Below are 15949 nucleotides of genomic sequence, written 5' to 3'. Positions count from 1 at the left end.
AGGAAAAGGGAAGCACTTAAAATGAGCATTCATTGTAAAATCGAGTCCTAATGACGATGAAAGGCGTCTTGTTTAGAAATGTGTTGTTTTTCAAACCCAGTCTATGAACCGAAGCCCCTTTAAAAACCTTAATCGGCAAATTCAGGTCTGATTTTCAAGGATTACACGAATCTCAAAGAATGGAAAGTCTATTTGTTGTACGTAGCTCCTAATGTTTTTTTTTATTTGTATTTTTTTATCTTTATATTAATAAATATTTATTTTGAGTGCTTTTTATGATGTTTGGTCATAAGCCTTAATTTGTGCAGTTGCCATCAAAAGAATAAATAAATAACACATTACAGCTGATTTACCCAAGTTCTTTCTCTGTATCTATCTCTACATGATGCGACCTAATTTACATGCTACCTGTGGCACAAAGAAACAGCAAAAGTCCAAAAAGCAAAGTCAATCCTAATTCACATACTTTTTCAGAACCTACTACAAATGAGTGATTTTGGATCAACCCATATCAATATAAAATCTGCAGTCTCAAAGGGCAGACTGATGGTCATTCTTTGCCTGTCACCAGAAGTTTGTCATTTACCTATGACATCCATAACTGACGACAGAGGGCAATGTCTTTTATTTTACATACGATACATACAGTACGGTCTTGGTATTCTCTGAAAGCCTGAAATGACAAATATTATGAGGATCTGGAGTTGACAGTCAGTAAATTGTGTTATTACACTGCGTTTTTAACCATGTTGGCTTTATTAATGTCCAAGTACATGTAAAATTATGGCAATGCATTATAGGAGAATTTATGCGGCCTTTTCAGTGAATGAAAAACTCAGAAACAGCTATAATAGATATCTTTCAAACGAATCATTCTTGGAATCCCTTAAATAAAAATTCCAGATCACACTTTAATCCCTTCTGTTTTCTAATTCTATACTATTGTATATTATCCAGATGTACGCATCATATATGTACATTATTTCCATACAAATACTTTGAACTATTAATTTTCATCAACTGTAGTTTGTACTAGAAATACACAAGCAGATACATGATTTACATGCTTTGGCTTTGAGGAGGAATTAGAGTTGCAAATCAAGTAACTAGTATTAAAAACAATGACTTCATCTAAAGGTATTAAATTGAACTTCATAGAACTAACAGTTCGTTCGGTACACTGAGCTCATGGCACATGCAAACGGGAAGAACATGGCATGATATTTTTTCCTGTAAACAATGTTTGTGGTTGAACTAAATGAATTTTAAATCAGAACGTTTTCAGAAAGTAGTTTAACTCGGAACTATTACAATACCTGGGTAACTAGGAACGAACTAAGTCAATAACTGGAATAATTTATGAAATGTGATCCCTGGAGCAGTGGACATGCCAAAGAGACACGACACATGTCTCCATTTCTCCTTGCCATTTTAAATACCCCTTGCTGGCAAAGAAACCAAGCCTTATGTTCCAAATGACCTTTTTTGGAGGTGGAATAACAAAAATCAATTTGGACCCAGTGAGGAAGCCGATGCTGCAGTTGCGTAGTGTTTGGGGCTGATTTCCATGGTCTCAGTCTAGGCCTGCAGCCTTTTCCCTTTGTGCTGGGTAGGGCATCCGGGAGAGAAGGGCTTTGGGAACCATACACGGTATGTGACATACCAACCTGCTATTGCAAAGCCTGTGCCCAAGAGTTTTTGTAAAATGTCATGGAAATATACAGAGGTGCACCCAAACATCCATATCCAGACTGCTAGCAATGCATTGAGGGCCACATACAGGCCATTGAGGGCTGTACTTGTGTGACTATGAAAGCCCACGGCCTTCTTCACATCGGTCATTGGCACAAGCTCCTCCGCAATGACAAGGGTGGAATAACCAAGTATGAAAGAGTGTCCAGAGATATCGTAACCATCCCACTGGAATCCGGCATTCCTGCACGTTGCCTTTGTGGTAAACGCTGTGTTCTCCAGGCAGGTGCCTGTGACATCCTCCAAGTAAAAGAAAAACTGTGTGCAGATGTACCATATGGCTGTGGAGACCAGCTGTGAACTCAGTCGCTGCAGCACAAAGCCCCAAGTATTGCTGATGGAGTTGAAGAAGGCAATGAACGGCAGCAGCAAGGCTAGATGCCAAGCCCAGGAAAATTTGACTAAGTACCTGTACGAAACAAGAGCGATATTTAATTGAGAAATATGAAATATAAATAAAAGAAAACGTCCTGCTACACACACATTGTGCTAATATTGATAAAGTATTAGAGGTTACAGAAGCTCCATTATGATAACTGCGAAAAAAAAACTGGAGGCTTATTTCGATACTTGCACCATGCGAGTTACAAATTTACTCTAGTGAACGTGAGCGATAACTGGAAAATACAGACACAAGTACATATAAATTAGAAATATACATACACACGTAAATACACGGTTGCGCGCGGATGAATAGACAAGACAGCTAGACAGATAAATGACTCTGGGCATGTCTACATATACTAACTGAAATCAAATGGACAACCACCGCTGGAATTATGGCGACTGCATAATCCAGATTCTCCATCACAGCAGGACTTCATAATATACAGTAAGATAACTAGCAGGTGAAAGTACACCGCTCTCTCCTGCACTGTCATTGGCGCTTGCTACTTACACGTTCAGGAAATTTCTCTTGTTACTAAAATAGGTTTCGGGCATTGGGAGGAAACACTTTATAATGGATCCCGTAAATGAAATAAATAATAAAATATATGGCAAATGCTGTTTGACCGCTGTTATCTTCCAAAAGGTCAATAACTTCTTCACTACTGCCTCCAAGGCTTCCATTTTCCATGCGCTCTTTCAGAGATGACCTCGTTGTACGTTGGCTGGCGCAGCTCGCCGATTGGGTGACCTTTGACCCAAGCGAAGAGAGACCAATGAGCGAAGCCGGTGATGTTATTGCATGCGAATTTGGGCGTTTCTTTCACTAGAACCAGCCACACCCATTCAACGGTTTATTTATTTGGTCGGTTTATAATCTAGTTGACCGAAAAGAAGCGATTTAGCCGGATTTTTATGGGAAGGGTTTTTGTTTTCTTGCTTCCATTAATAACTAAGGATTAATACTTATTCTGTGAAACGTATTTTAAATCCGAGAAGACCAAAGCAGCAATTAACTAGAGTGTACCCTGGAATACTAAATAGAAATTAAAAATAAACACCTCGGACTATTAAAATATTACTGCACTCCGAATTATATGCATGTTATTTTCTCAGACACTGACGTTTACTTACGATTTCAATAATCTTAACACGTAGCGTTGCTTTGTCGTCCCTAAATTTTAGTTCAAAATCATATCAAATTATAAGAATGTAATTTGTAACCACAAAGCATGTATATCTGACCTCACTCTGAACTTCCCCGTAATATATAAAAATACGTTTAAAAATTATATTTAAATTAATACAATAATATATTTAATCTATTTTATTATTTTCAGCTAAAAGCAAATCTACATTAGTCAATTGATACTGTAATTACGGTGAGTTTTGCATAATATTTGCTTTTAACGTTGTACATTGTAAAAACGTATATTTTCATTATATATTTACAATAGCGAGGGCGTTAAACCGCTCTGTTCAATGCCTCAATAACCAACAGATGGCAGTGTAACATGGGCCTTTGAAAAGAATAACCCAGAAACAGAAAATACACATGCAATAAGAAAGCACATGATTCCATTTGTAAATGTTGTAGTTTGTTTGATTAACCATATCAACAATATGTAAGATATTAGAAAATGTTTCAGAGTAACCATAACTTTATAATAAACACAAGACGCAGAAACAGATTTCATAAGAAATGAAAATCATATTTTAAATATTGGGCTGGACATAATCATGCTAATGTTCTGTTTCACATGGTGCATCAAAGGGCAAAATGGACAACATGTATTCCCTCGAAATCTGGATTTTAGTACTCTTGGACTTGGCAAAAGTATTTTAAAAGGGCATTTTACAAGGGTGGGATATTTGGCTTTTCTTTTGAAAACTGCAATGCCTGCAGCAGCCGTGCCAGACTATACAGTCTGGAGGTTGGTGAAATGCTAATGTTTTTACAGAGATGGTCATGGATTTCAGTACTGTCTGGGTCTGCAGACTTATGTTGGCAGTCAGTCAAGTGTCAGATCCAACTGGATTACACTGCTAGACAGTCAACAACATACTGCAATAACTATCAAACAAGGTATACTGATAATGCATTAAACATATCTTTTAAAAAATCACACTTATGTTGTTTGATTTTGTAATCCTCTTTAGCTCAGTACACAGGTTTTCAGTGGGGTTCAGATGGCCATGGCAGAAGCTTGATTCTGCGGTCAGCTAACCATTTCTGATGATTTGGACATGTGCTTAGGATCACTGTCCTGCTGGAAGATCCAGCGATGGCCCTGTTTTATTTTCCTGGCAGATACAGACACATTTTAATTTATAACGTCCTGGTATGTCATGTAGTCCATAATGGCATGTACCATAATGAGGTTTCCAGGGCCTTTGGAGGAAAAACAGCCCAACAACACCGAAACATCCACCATATTTTACAGTTGCAATAAGATTATTTTCATTATAGCCATTCTTCGTTTTACACCAAACCCACCTTGAATGTTTATTGCCAAAATGTTCCATTTCAATTTCATCAGACGATAGAACATGGTTCCAGTGAAAGTTGCAGTAACGTTTCACAAACTCCAAGCGCTAATGTTTATGGGTAACTGACAAGGCTTCTTTCTGGCAAACCTTCCAAATTAATCTGTTAGCATGAAGTTGGCGTCTGACGGTGGCTTTGACGACGTGGTAATCCCGAGATTTTATTTTGTCTTGTTATTCACCAACAGTCATCCTTGGGGATTTTTTTCCTCTCTCATGAGCCTCCTCACTGTACATGGGGGAAAATAAACTTGTGTCCTCTTCCAGGCAGGTTTGTAACAGTTCCAGTTAATGTCCACTTTTTAATTACAGTTGAAATTGGTATTCTCTTATCTTTCCCATCTTAATGGATGACTAAGGACATTTGGGCCCTGTGTCACCTCCTCTTTTTTTGAAGCACCACGTATGAATATTATTAATTATCCATCCATCCATCCATTTTCCAAACCGCTTATCCTACTGGGTCACAGGGGGTCTGGAGCCTATCCCAGAAGAAACGGGCACGAGACAGGGAACAACCCAGAATGGGAAGCCAGCCCATCGCAGGGCACACTCACACACCATTCACTCACACACCATTCACTCACACCTACGGGCAATTTAGCAACTCCAATTAGCCTCAGCATGTTTTTGGACTGTGGGGGGAAACCGGAGTACCTGGAGGAAACCCCACGACGACATGGGGAGAACATGCAAACTCCACACACAGAGACTCGAACCTGGGTCCCAGAAGTGTGAGGCAACAGTGCTAACCACTGCACCACCATACCGCCCTATTATTAATCATTAAACCTGAATACAACACTGAAGATAACCACCAGACGTTTAACATCACTGTTGTTTCACAATTAAAACTTCATCCGAAACCTCGACATTTTCTTGTCTTCCTCTGGACAGCCCAGCTTAATCACTGTCTTGCTTGTTCGCCGTAAATGGTTACATCACTAAGTAAATTTGTTTTCTGGCTGCCAAAATGAAACCATTGGTCTTTGCCTGGAAGCAGTATTCCTTGGTTGAGAAATGGGATGTTCTGACAGCCGATAGTGAAGTCTGGGATTTATGTGCATGCTGCGGGTAGAGGCAAACGTCGTCTCACCATTTCCCACAGTATAGTGACAAACTTGACGTTAAGCAAACTGCGTGTGTGTTTGAGCATATAAATGTGTCCTTCCTCAGTGCTGAGCTGCTAAAAGATAAGACGGCAAAAATAATTTGCCCAGATGGATGCAAGTTTGACAAAAGTGAGCGAGCAGTTCAATTACCAGGACATTCTGTGATGGTTCCATGACATAATTCTATAATTCCACTTGCCTCTGTATCCACTGTGAGAACTGTTAACTAGGTGCCACAATCTTCATAGATGTGATTGTTGCTATATGTGCATGTCAGTAGCCATTTCAGTTCTTCATAGCAGTAAAATTTCACCATCAAGTTCATGTTTATACATTTTCAAATAAGGGAAATGTTGTTGTACGTTAACTATAACACAGCAGTAATGCTGAAAATGTCATTTGTGTTCCTTTTCTTCTCACCATGCAAATTCCATTTTTAAAGCCATTTATCTGTCCAGTATCTTTGTAAGTAGTATGTTTAAACTGAATGCAAATGTATCTTTTTTTTGTACACTTCAAATAGATCTTTTGAAGCGTCGATGTCTTAAAGTGACATTCATCTAGTCCTTTAGTTCTAACTAGGCTCTATCCTATACAAGAACGTCAGTGAGCTTTTGTGTCCGTCGGGCCGATGTGTAAGTCTTACTCAAAAAGTGTGCAAATGGCTAGTTCTGTGATAATGGAATTACAGTGGAATTTTGTGGCAATTTGAAAAGATCTGACTTGCTTTGCTTGAAATACCATCAGCACTCCGCATTTGCATCCCAACTCTCAAATTATGCTGCATAATAGGCTGCACCCTTCACCAAATGCATGACAATTTGGTAAAATAATTACCCCTCTGTTGGATTACTCAAATATGGCTAGTCAGGCTTTTTTTCTGCCAGCAAATGTCACTGCTACTTTTGTGGTGTGGGTGGCCCAGTCAATAGTGTGTAAATATAAACATTCAGACAATAGGTCATTGAGCTAGAGGCCAGGAGATTTGGAGTATGGGAAGTGCAAGTATCTGAACCTCACTTTGTTCACTTTTTATCGTGTAAAATAGTACTGGGAACCAAACCTCAAGTAATCCAACCAAGAAACTTATGTTAAATTTTTAAAACGCACTAAATCCGCTGAGCTGTTCTTGAAAATTTATCCTGTGCACTAAGTTAGCTTTGGAAATTTGCTGTTCAGTTGCGAAGCAAGAACTTCTGATTAGTGGTCTCAACCGAGGCTGAATCTGTGTATGCAGAAGATATCTACTGATGCAGAATTTATCTACAGAGCCTATATTCACATTTAGTACTCAGACTGAAGTGCCAAGAGAAAACCCTGGAATTGCTGTGTGTGTGGGTTGAATAGCAGTTTGCATCGATTGCTTTTTCTTCAAGATTGGGATATATTCTTCTGCCCTGAATGTCAGAGTAAGATAAATTTGCTACTGTGGAGTTTATAGAAAAATGATTCTCTGTGTTTTGGACAGTGGGATGAAAGGTTCAACATCTTGCTGCGGATCCAGTCAGGGGTCTTTAAATTCCAAGATGCAACAAGAAGGCCTTTTGTTGTGGACCTGAGCAGTGTTGTGCGGAACAATGAAAAGAACCAAGGCTTTCAGAAAAGCATTTTCAGACCATTAATGTTTAATTTTTTCAGTTTTTGAGTCTTTCGAATCGTCCTGACAAGTGGATCACAACATCAGTTATTTCTCTGACTCATGGTTTTGAAAGACGTCCGTTTTATGTACAGAAAACATTCCTCCCCTTGATGTCTGTCCATTTTAGGCCAGCTCACAAAAACTTTATAACATTCAATACTGCACAAAAGTTTTAGGCAGTCAAAGGGAATGTTTAAAGCGATCTATTCGGATAGAAAGTGTATATTTGCTCACAACAAAAAAAAAACACATTTTAACTTTGTAATACAGACGATCCTCTACTTACGAACTTTCAACTTATGAACTTTCAGACATACGAACGAAGAGGACTGTAAGTCCAAATTGTGTTCCTTGGGCTCCTGTTTATTGTCCGCAACATCTCTTTTTTTTCTTGTGCAACAATTCCGCCTAGTGCGACTTCTGGCCGCTACTCCCGCCGCGCAGCAGCGTAGCGTGCGTACTCCCAGCATCCTAGTGCTTTGTACTTGCGTAAACCCTTAAAATGATATTGAATTGCAACTTACGAACATTTCAAGTTACGAACGGCCGTCTTGAACGTATCTCATTCATTAGTAGAGGAGCGTCTGTATATGTAAAGAGTGACACTAGCACTCTTTACTAGCAGGAGTTTATTCTGTTCTCTGAAAAGTTACTGGTCTTGCTGGACAGCTACTGTAGAACAGCGTTTTCATTCCCATACCTCTCATGGGGGGACACTTTAGCCATTCCATGTTTTTAGATGGTTAAGCTGACACACATTTACAGACATAATATCGTAATTTAGCACCAACATGAAGATGATTTACGCATCGTAAACATAAACATGACTGCCTAAGACTTTTGCACAGTTCTGTAGCTCTGTATCAGTACTTCTGCGCTCCCTTTTCCATTGTCCCAGAGAAAGCTCCATGGTTACTGTCCCTTGTTTCCAAGCACTTGTCACATTCCTTGCATTCTGACATCATGTTGCGAGGAACCCGTAAGTCAATGGAGGGCTGGCTAAATGTGTCCACGGACCATTTATTGGCGTCTGGTGCCGGTTTGTGTATTTCGGACTAGCGCTTTAAGGTCCATCTAAAATTACATTTGACAAATTAAAAATAAATTACTGGCAGTATACTATATTACGCATGGTACAGAGAGCCATCTAGACAGTCTGGCGGTATAGTATATTACGCATGGTACAGAGAGCCATCTAGACATTCTGGGGGTATGCAATTTTACCATGGTAAAAAGAGCTGTCTGGACTGTCTGAAGATACAGGACCTTACATAGGATTGCTGAGGGCCTTGTACACAGTCTGACGAAATAGAACACTATCCACGGCACAGAAACCGTACAGAGAGAGACCTACAGAGAGACCTACGGAGAGAGACCTACGGAGAGAGACCTACAGAGAGACCTACAGAGAGAGACCTACGGAGAGAGACCTACGGAGAGAGAGCTACGGAGAGAAACTGGGACATCATACATTACACACAGCCCTCAGATACTGACACAGGAATGAATTCCTCCTTTGGCTGAAGTGAAATCGTAACCTTTCTCCCTCTTTAGCATTTGATGATTTCTCCTACAATTTTAAGAAGAGTGACAAAATACTTTGAGAATACTTCAAAATTGTTGCAAAAGCAAGAAATATTTGTTTTATCGATATTTTAAGTTGTGCACGAGAACACCTAAGTGATTCGCATACTAAATAAATCATTCACAAATGACGTATATATTTTGCAAATCATATACTCTGATAAAGTTAAATCACTTCTCTGAACCGATTGATGATAAGTCTGTTTCGTCACTCAGATATTGCACTTTAAGGAATACAATTGACCTCCAATACCATGCATTGAGAAATTAACAATCCAATCTCGCACATTTAATTGACCTCTAAGAACTCACAGAGTTCCCACATGTCATACTTCGATAAATCTGAAGTGTCGCACATATTGTGCCCCGGCAAACCCAAATCGCCTCTCAGCCGGCTTTTTTAAGCGCAGGGACAGCCCCAGAGGGGCAGACGAGGAGAGAACTTGTGCGTCAGCTGGTTTCCTTCACTCTCCACCTCGTGCCAGAAGAGGCCGTCTGCAAAGCCCGCTGTTTAAGTGTGGATCTCTACACTCCTCTGGTTTCTCTCTCTCCTGCCCCATGTCTTGGATACAGTAATGAAGGTATGTGCTGCCCCAGAAGACAAACAGCTGCCTGTCTATCTATATTTCTTTCCCTCTCTATTCATCTAAGTTGGAAATTGGAATCTGCTGAATCAGCAGTTTGCTTAACGCATGTTTCATGTTTAAAACGAGCAGTTGGTGTGATTGATTTAATTGAGTTATTATTGATTGTTAACATTCATGCTGGGTTTTGATTGAGATTGTGTTAATTTTAAATGTGATGCTTTGTGGTTTAGGAAGTACATTTATCATTTTATTTCAGTTTGCAATCTACAGTAATATACCAGCTTTTTCTACTAATATTCTACTATGGTAGAGTTTTTTTCATATTTAAAAGCTATATTCTCAGAAAAAAAAAATATTTTAATGCACAAAATAGACAAAAAGTTAAACATTGTTGCAAATGTTTATTCATATTTGTTGTTTTTATATTTGGGCGAGATGATGGTTAAATTACATTTAGTGCTCAATTGTCATAATTCATCGTCGACGATCTTGAGGAAGTCTTTGTCTGTAAAACGATCTGGGGTCTAACTCCTACTGCACTTAATAAATAATAAATCAGACCTAATATCAGGTTAATCTGTCCAACCTCATCTGATTAAAGGTACTGACACTGCAGCCAAATAGCTCTGTTTGTTTGAGTAACACATGAGCGCTATATAAATTGATAATACCTGCTTCCGTGTTTCGTAGTTGTTAAGGTCTTGTGTAATTGCTGAGTACAAAACTGACTCGTTCAGAGATTTTTTTTCCCTTTGTTTGCCTTTCTTTGCTTTATCAATGAGTTGTTGGTAATTCGGAGTTGCGTTCTTCCCTGATTTTAAAGCCAGTGTAATTCCCTCAGGTCATCCTGGGCATGGCATGCACTCAGTTCTTCCTAAGCACCATCCTGTGGGTGATACCGCTCACTGGGTCCATGGTGGTGCCAACCAACGGCACCAACTCTCCAGTCCCGAAGGCCATTGGGGAAGCGGCGGACGCCGAGCTTAGTGACCCACTCAGCATTAGCATTCCACAAGGCCGACGGAAACGCTACATTTCCTCCAGAGACATGAGCTCATTGTTGGATTATCACAATCGCGTCCGTTCGCAAGTCTTCCCTCCAGCTGCCAATATGGAATATATGGTAAGAGTCATGTGTTGCACCAGCTGGTCCAGAGCATGCAGCATGAGACAACAGGGCAAAACGGCATTTACGTTGAGTAGCTTAACATTTAGTCCAGGCTTATTTCAGAAATTTTAGCGTTTGGTGTTTTTCATATGCTAACCCCTACAGGCAGCTTTGATGTTTCCAGTCTGTGTAATATTTCAAAATATTTTGAGAGATTTTTTTTTTTTTATAAAAAATCACTTTTAGAATTATGTCAAAATTTAATAGTTTATAAATGCCAGACTAATCTGCATGCAACATGCAAAATTACTTGTCGAATTGGCTTTTTTTTTTGTGCTAAACATCTGTCTTGTGTTTTTGTGTTACACTTTGTAACTATCTCTCTGTAACAGCTGAGTTCTGTTAGAATGAGTGACACCGGGAGTTTATGGGAATAGAAAGGTCAGTCAAGTTTGAACAGCTGAGACCCAAAAGAGGATTGAACAGCTGTTTCTGGCTGTTCATAGGTGTGGGATGAGAGACTGGCCAAGTCAGCAGAATCCTGGGCCTCTCAGTGCGTATGGGAACACGGCCCACCTCTGGCCATGAAGTTCATGGGTCAAAACCTGGCCATCAGCTCTGGGAGGTACAATACAGTCATTCCTGCTTTTACAACAACATTTGCTCACCTTTCTGCCACCCATAGAATATCTCATACAATATATTTCACATTTCAGTAGAATAAATACTAAATGGGTTACACTATTAGACAGTCTGAACGGATAGACTATTTCATATATATTACAATTGAACCACACAAAAAAATGAGTTAGTTTAAAGGATCTCATCCTTCTTTATTTCTCCACACTGGCTTTACACTTTCAAGACTGCAGTCCTTTTATATAATTTTCACTGTATTTCAGCTTTTCACCATAGCATTGTTTTTGTCTCTGTATAACGGTAGTTTCTTCCCACAGATACAGGTCCATACTTGAACTTGTGAGGTCTTGGCATGATGAGAAACATTCCTTCTCCTACCCGAGCCGCTGCAGCGGCTCTGTGTGTTCCCACTACACCCAGGTGAAATTTACGGATCCAGAGTCTTTACTGTCATTGTACAATGGGATTATGGCAGCCTTTGTACAATGGGATTATGGCAGGATTATTTGGTGTCTCTTATGGGGCGAGTCAGGTTCAAGTTAGAAATATTTTATACAGTAATAGTAAAATAAAATATTACATTTGACAATAAATTTAAATAATAGCCCTTTAGTGAACCTAAACATTATTATTGAATTACTGCACAGATTTGCATGGCAACACTTTACTTGAGGGGATACATGTAACTCAGTTACTACTCAAGAACAAATCATGAGCAAATATAGTAGCTGCATGAGATGCACGAACCGTTATGACTGATTAATGCAGAACGAACATGGGATCAGTGGGAAACTAGCACTTAGTTCTGGTTAGTTAATACATTAAGTACTAGCCCACTACTAGCCCACTACTACAAGTACTAGCCCACATACACTTTACGTAAAGTAACCAAATTGCATTTTCATGGTGTCCAATCATCAACCCTATGTTTCCATTTTCTTTTTGTCTTTATCCCTTTGAAAAGCAAACATTTACCATAACAATCATCCACAAATAATGCAGAATTCGCCCACAGACATACAAATTGTAACATAAGACTTATTAGACAGCTTTTGCTGATATGACTCAATGTGCCCAATTGATCTGATGTTGTAAAAGTCCTCGTTTATCTAAGATATTGGAGGTACTTTCCAATACTTACGTTACTTTTGAGAAAGAAGGAAGAGCTGCCTTCCAGCCGTTAATATCCATCCTCCACACTCCACATGCTTGACGTTCTGTTGCAGATGGTGTGGGCCAGCACCAACCGAGTGGGGTGTGCCATGAACAGGTGCTCAAACATGAATGTGTTTGGTAGTGTGTGGCGAAAGGCTGTCCTCCTCGTCTGCAACTATTCAATTAAGTAAGTGATGACATCCTGGAACCTTAATGAACCATCATTAAGGAGCCAACAAAAGTATAGCGGCGAAAACATTTTACTAAAAACACAGACGCAAATTAATGTCTATATGTACTGAAGTGACACTTAAACAATACGATAATATTTTCCTGGTTCCTTATCAGTCAAAGTTTATCAGATTTTAAGGAGCACTTATGGAGCATCTAAGGAAGCTTTCAGAAATCAAAATATATTTCAAACTAATTTAGTTAATTTTAATATAGGCCTGTGTAATGATACATTCATAGAAGCTGCTATGTAAATGAATACCCATCAGATTAGAAATTGTCTCCCAGCTAAATTCTTATAATATAAGCATGAAACAGTCCCATCAGATTCCAAGCGGAGCCGGTCCAGTATCTAATTAAAACTTTGAATTTGATAGTAGGGGCGGCATGGTGGTGCAGTGGTTAGCACTCTTAGTCTCTGGGTCCCGGGTTCGAGTCTCCGCCTGGGTCACATGTGTGCGGAGTTTGCATGTTCTCCCCATGTCGTCGTGGGGTTTCCTCCGGGTACTCCGGTTTCCCCCCACAGTCCAAAAACATGCTGAGGCTAATTGGAGTCACTAAATTGCCCGTAGGTGTGCATGTGTGAGTGAATGGTGTGTGAGTGTGCCCTGCGATGGGCTGGCCCCCCATCCTGGGTTGTTCCCTGCCTCATGCCCTTTGCTTCCGGGATAGGCTCCGGACCCCCGCGACCCGGTAGAATAAGTGGTTTGGATGAATTTGATAGTCATTAATATCTCAGTGAGTAACATGAAAGTGCAAACAGATGAAATACACGTCTTAGACGGACCAACGTAGTCATGGGTTTCGTAAAGCGCACTCAGTGGGTCGTTTGCACTTTATAATGACCATATTGCATTTTCCTGTTTCAGAGGTAACTGGGTCGGAGAAGCTCCTTACAGGACGGGGCGACCGTGTTCGGCTTGCCCACCGAGTTATGGAGGCACCTGCAGCAATAATCTCTGTGGCTCTGCTTTAAAGTCCAACAAGATTACTTGGTTTTAGCGGTACGATGTCAGTCTGTGTAATTTCATTTGGAGACTGCTCTGTTAACACGTGAACGAAGCTTGACTTCCAATGAAACTGATATGAAGATGAACCTGAAGGTGGTATAAATGTCTAGTTTTATATCTTGGCTTTATCCTGTATGTCCCTAAGAATTTGCGTTGCAGTACCACTATTTATTCATGGGTGCTTTGTTTTATTCGCATTATTATTTAATGACTGTTATCTGGCGCCGCCTGCTGGATGTGGTGATTATTTTCTTTGATTTTTACTACGTTCAGTGAAAGTCCTGGCCTTATCGTTTTCACAAACGTCTGATAGAGCGGAATAATAAGGGCATATTCTGTGTGGTACAACCAAGTTTTCAGTGGAACAGACTACCGAGAAAAATCACCCATTGGACTAGCTTGCTAGATACTATTATCAGAAAACAAAACAACTAATACATTTAAATAAGAGGGAATCAAGAGTTGAAATCACTGTTGAGGGAAAAATTTTGTTGTTTTTTTTTCGTGCAGTTCATTATAAGGTAAATATATAAGCTTAGTTTAAATTGTCAGACTGCTCATACTCATGCCTGATAATTTATACTGTAGTATTGCTATATTTTTTGTTCAAACGACATAATGAATATTAATTTCTTTTCTTCAAAGTCTGTTCAAGAACAACATTGCAAGTGTTGCTTCCTTTTTGATATATTGCACTTTTCAGTAAAAACCTTTAGATGTGTGTCTCTGATGTTGCAAATGCAGGCTCCTACGCCGAGGACAGACTGTGGGATTTGTTAAGTCCTTCTGTCTTATTTGACCTGCTCAGTAAGTAGCCTCTCAACTAATAAAGACATGAGAACAAAAGATACTGTTCTTGCTGCCGGACCTGTCTACATTTCTAAATGGACAGGTGCAATGAACTCTGACTGTTTTAACCTCTCAAGGATGTTTCCTCACCATCTTCATCTTGATTCATGTTTACTTAATTGGTTTCATTGGATATTTTTCCATGACCCTGGTTGAGTAAAGAAAGTGACATCGAATAAAATACCAGCTGTGAAGTTTTCCAGAGGTGACCTAGTTGCGGAGAGTGAAACACGCACGGTTGAGTGTTGTTCAGAGTAGCGGTATTGGATGGTCATCGCACACTGAAGGTGTGGTCTCCTCCCAAGGTTCAAGCTCCTCTCGCTCTCATTTTGCATGTGCAGTGTCAATGGGGGTGGGGCTCAGCAGGTACATTTATGACTGATTGTATTGATCGTTGTCCATTGTGGATGAAAGAAGAAGCTCAATAAAAATCAGGAGAAAATAGAAGAAGAAAAACAGGTAGGGAAGTACTCAGTTATCTGATAAATGCGTACAGACTGATTTCTTTGATTCGTGTTCAGGTCGGGTTATGCATGCTAGCGAGGTGGAGAAATCATTAATAAATATCATACTAAATATCAGTTTTCACAACGAGCAGTTGGAATATAAGCAGAAGGTGACATATGATGAACAAATGTGATTATAAGCAGTACCTGTTTTTTTTTTTTTTTAAATAATGATTGTGGATACTTTTTGCATGTGATATTTTCATTCTAATTTTTACTACCTTTTATCACTAGACACTCATACTTGCGTTTCTTCAGGCATATTCAGAAATCATACAAGGTTTGTTAAAACATTTTACACAGTGTAGAATTAAAATCTTTACCAATTCTCCAAATCTGTAAGATCAGGTTCTTCCAAAGAAAATGTTTACTTTCTAAGAAGGCGGGTGAACTGGTCCACTGTCTCCCTTCAGTTAGTGTGAGTTTCGAATCAGTCTGCACTTAGAAGTTTTAAAATACACCATCAGGTCTGAGGGCTACATGTACGTGACTTGTCTGGTTGTTGATGTATCTGTCATCTCAGTCTAACCTTAAAGCAAATAAAAGATCTTTTTTTTTACATTTATTTAGAATATTCTCTAAAAAAAAGCAACAAACTGAACTGAGAATAACTGCATCAAGCAGGAGTAAACTGCTTTAATGGGGATATGAGTACTCTTCAGACTACCAGATTTGAACCCGTGATCCCAAACTAACTGCACACAATACAGGCTAGCATACATTCAAGCAAATATAAAGTATATCCATATATATATAGAAACTTAAGAATTTCTCTCTGGCTTAAATAAAGTTGATCGAACCTACAGTAAATATCAGATATACATGTCTTACTCAGATGATCTG

The 15949-nt window shown here is 39.3% G+C and overlaps 2 protein-coding genes across 2 annotated transcripts; one reads left to right on the top strand and one right to left on the bottom strand.

Moving 5' to 3' along the window:
- Positions 1 to 598: 598 nt before the first annotated feature.
- On the bottom strand, positions 599 to 2856 carry fitm2 (fat storage inducing transmembrane protein 2). The gene is made up of 2 exons (XM_049017161.1): positions 2651 to 2856; positions 599 to 2161 (listed from the first exon to the last, which is right to left on the bottom strand). The coding sequence occupies exons 1-2, from the start codon at positions 2821 to 2823 to the stop codon at positions 1579 to 1581; spliced, it is 756 nt and encodes a 251-aa protein (XP_048873118.1). The 5' UTR covers positions 2824 to 2856; the 3' UTR covers positions 599 to 1578.
- Positions 2857 to 9463: 6607 nt separating this feature from the next.
- Positions 9464 to 15510, top strand: r3hdml (R3H domain containing-like). The gene is made up of 6 exons (XM_049017160.1): positions 9464 to 9602; positions 10450 to 10731; positions 11223 to 11341; positions 11673 to 11775; positions 12582 to 12697; positions 13611 to 15510. The coding sequence occupies exons 1-6, from the start codon at positions 9597 to 9599 to the stop codon at positions 13741 to 13743; spliced, it is 759 nt and encodes a 252-aa protein (XP_048873117.1). The 5' UTR covers positions 9464 to 9596; the 3' UTR covers positions 13744 to 15510.
- The last annotated feature ends 439 nt before the right edge of the window (positions 15511 to 15949 follow it).

Source organism: Brienomyrus brachyistius, chromosome 6 (genome assembly GCF_023856365.1).
Source record: "Brienomyrus brachyistius isolate T26 chromosome 6, BBRACH_0.4, whole genome shotgun sequence".
NCBI lineage: Eukaryota > Metazoa > Chordata > Actinopteri > Osteoglossiformes > Mormyridae > Brienomyrus > Brienomyrus brachyistius.
The sequence above is the reverse complement of the archived record's forward strand: the minus strand, read 5'-3'. Positions and strand labels throughout refer to the sequence as shown.

What these genes read in the sequence shown, in the direction of transcription:
- fitm2 (XM_049017161.1), bottom strand. Translation starts at nt 2,823, where the DNA reads ATGGAAGCCTTGGAGGCAGTAGTGAAGAAGTTATTGACCTTTTGGAAG. An exon ending in AAGAGAAATTTCCTGAACGT is followed by an intron (nt 2,162 to 2,650) that starts GTAAGTAGCAAG and finishes TGTTTCGTACAG; the next exon opens with GTACTTAGTCAAATTTTCCT.
- r3hdml (XM_049017160.1), top strand. An exon ending in CTGCCAATATGGAATATATG is followed by an intron (nt 10,732 to 11,222) that starts GTAAGAGTCATG and finishes GGCTGTTCATAG; the next exon opens with GTGTGGGATGAGAGACTGGC. An exon ending in GTCTGCAACTATTCAATTAA is followed by an intron (nt 12,698 to 13,610) that starts GTAAGTGATGAC and finishes TTCCTGTTTCAG; the next exon opens with AGGTAACTGGGTCGGAGAAG.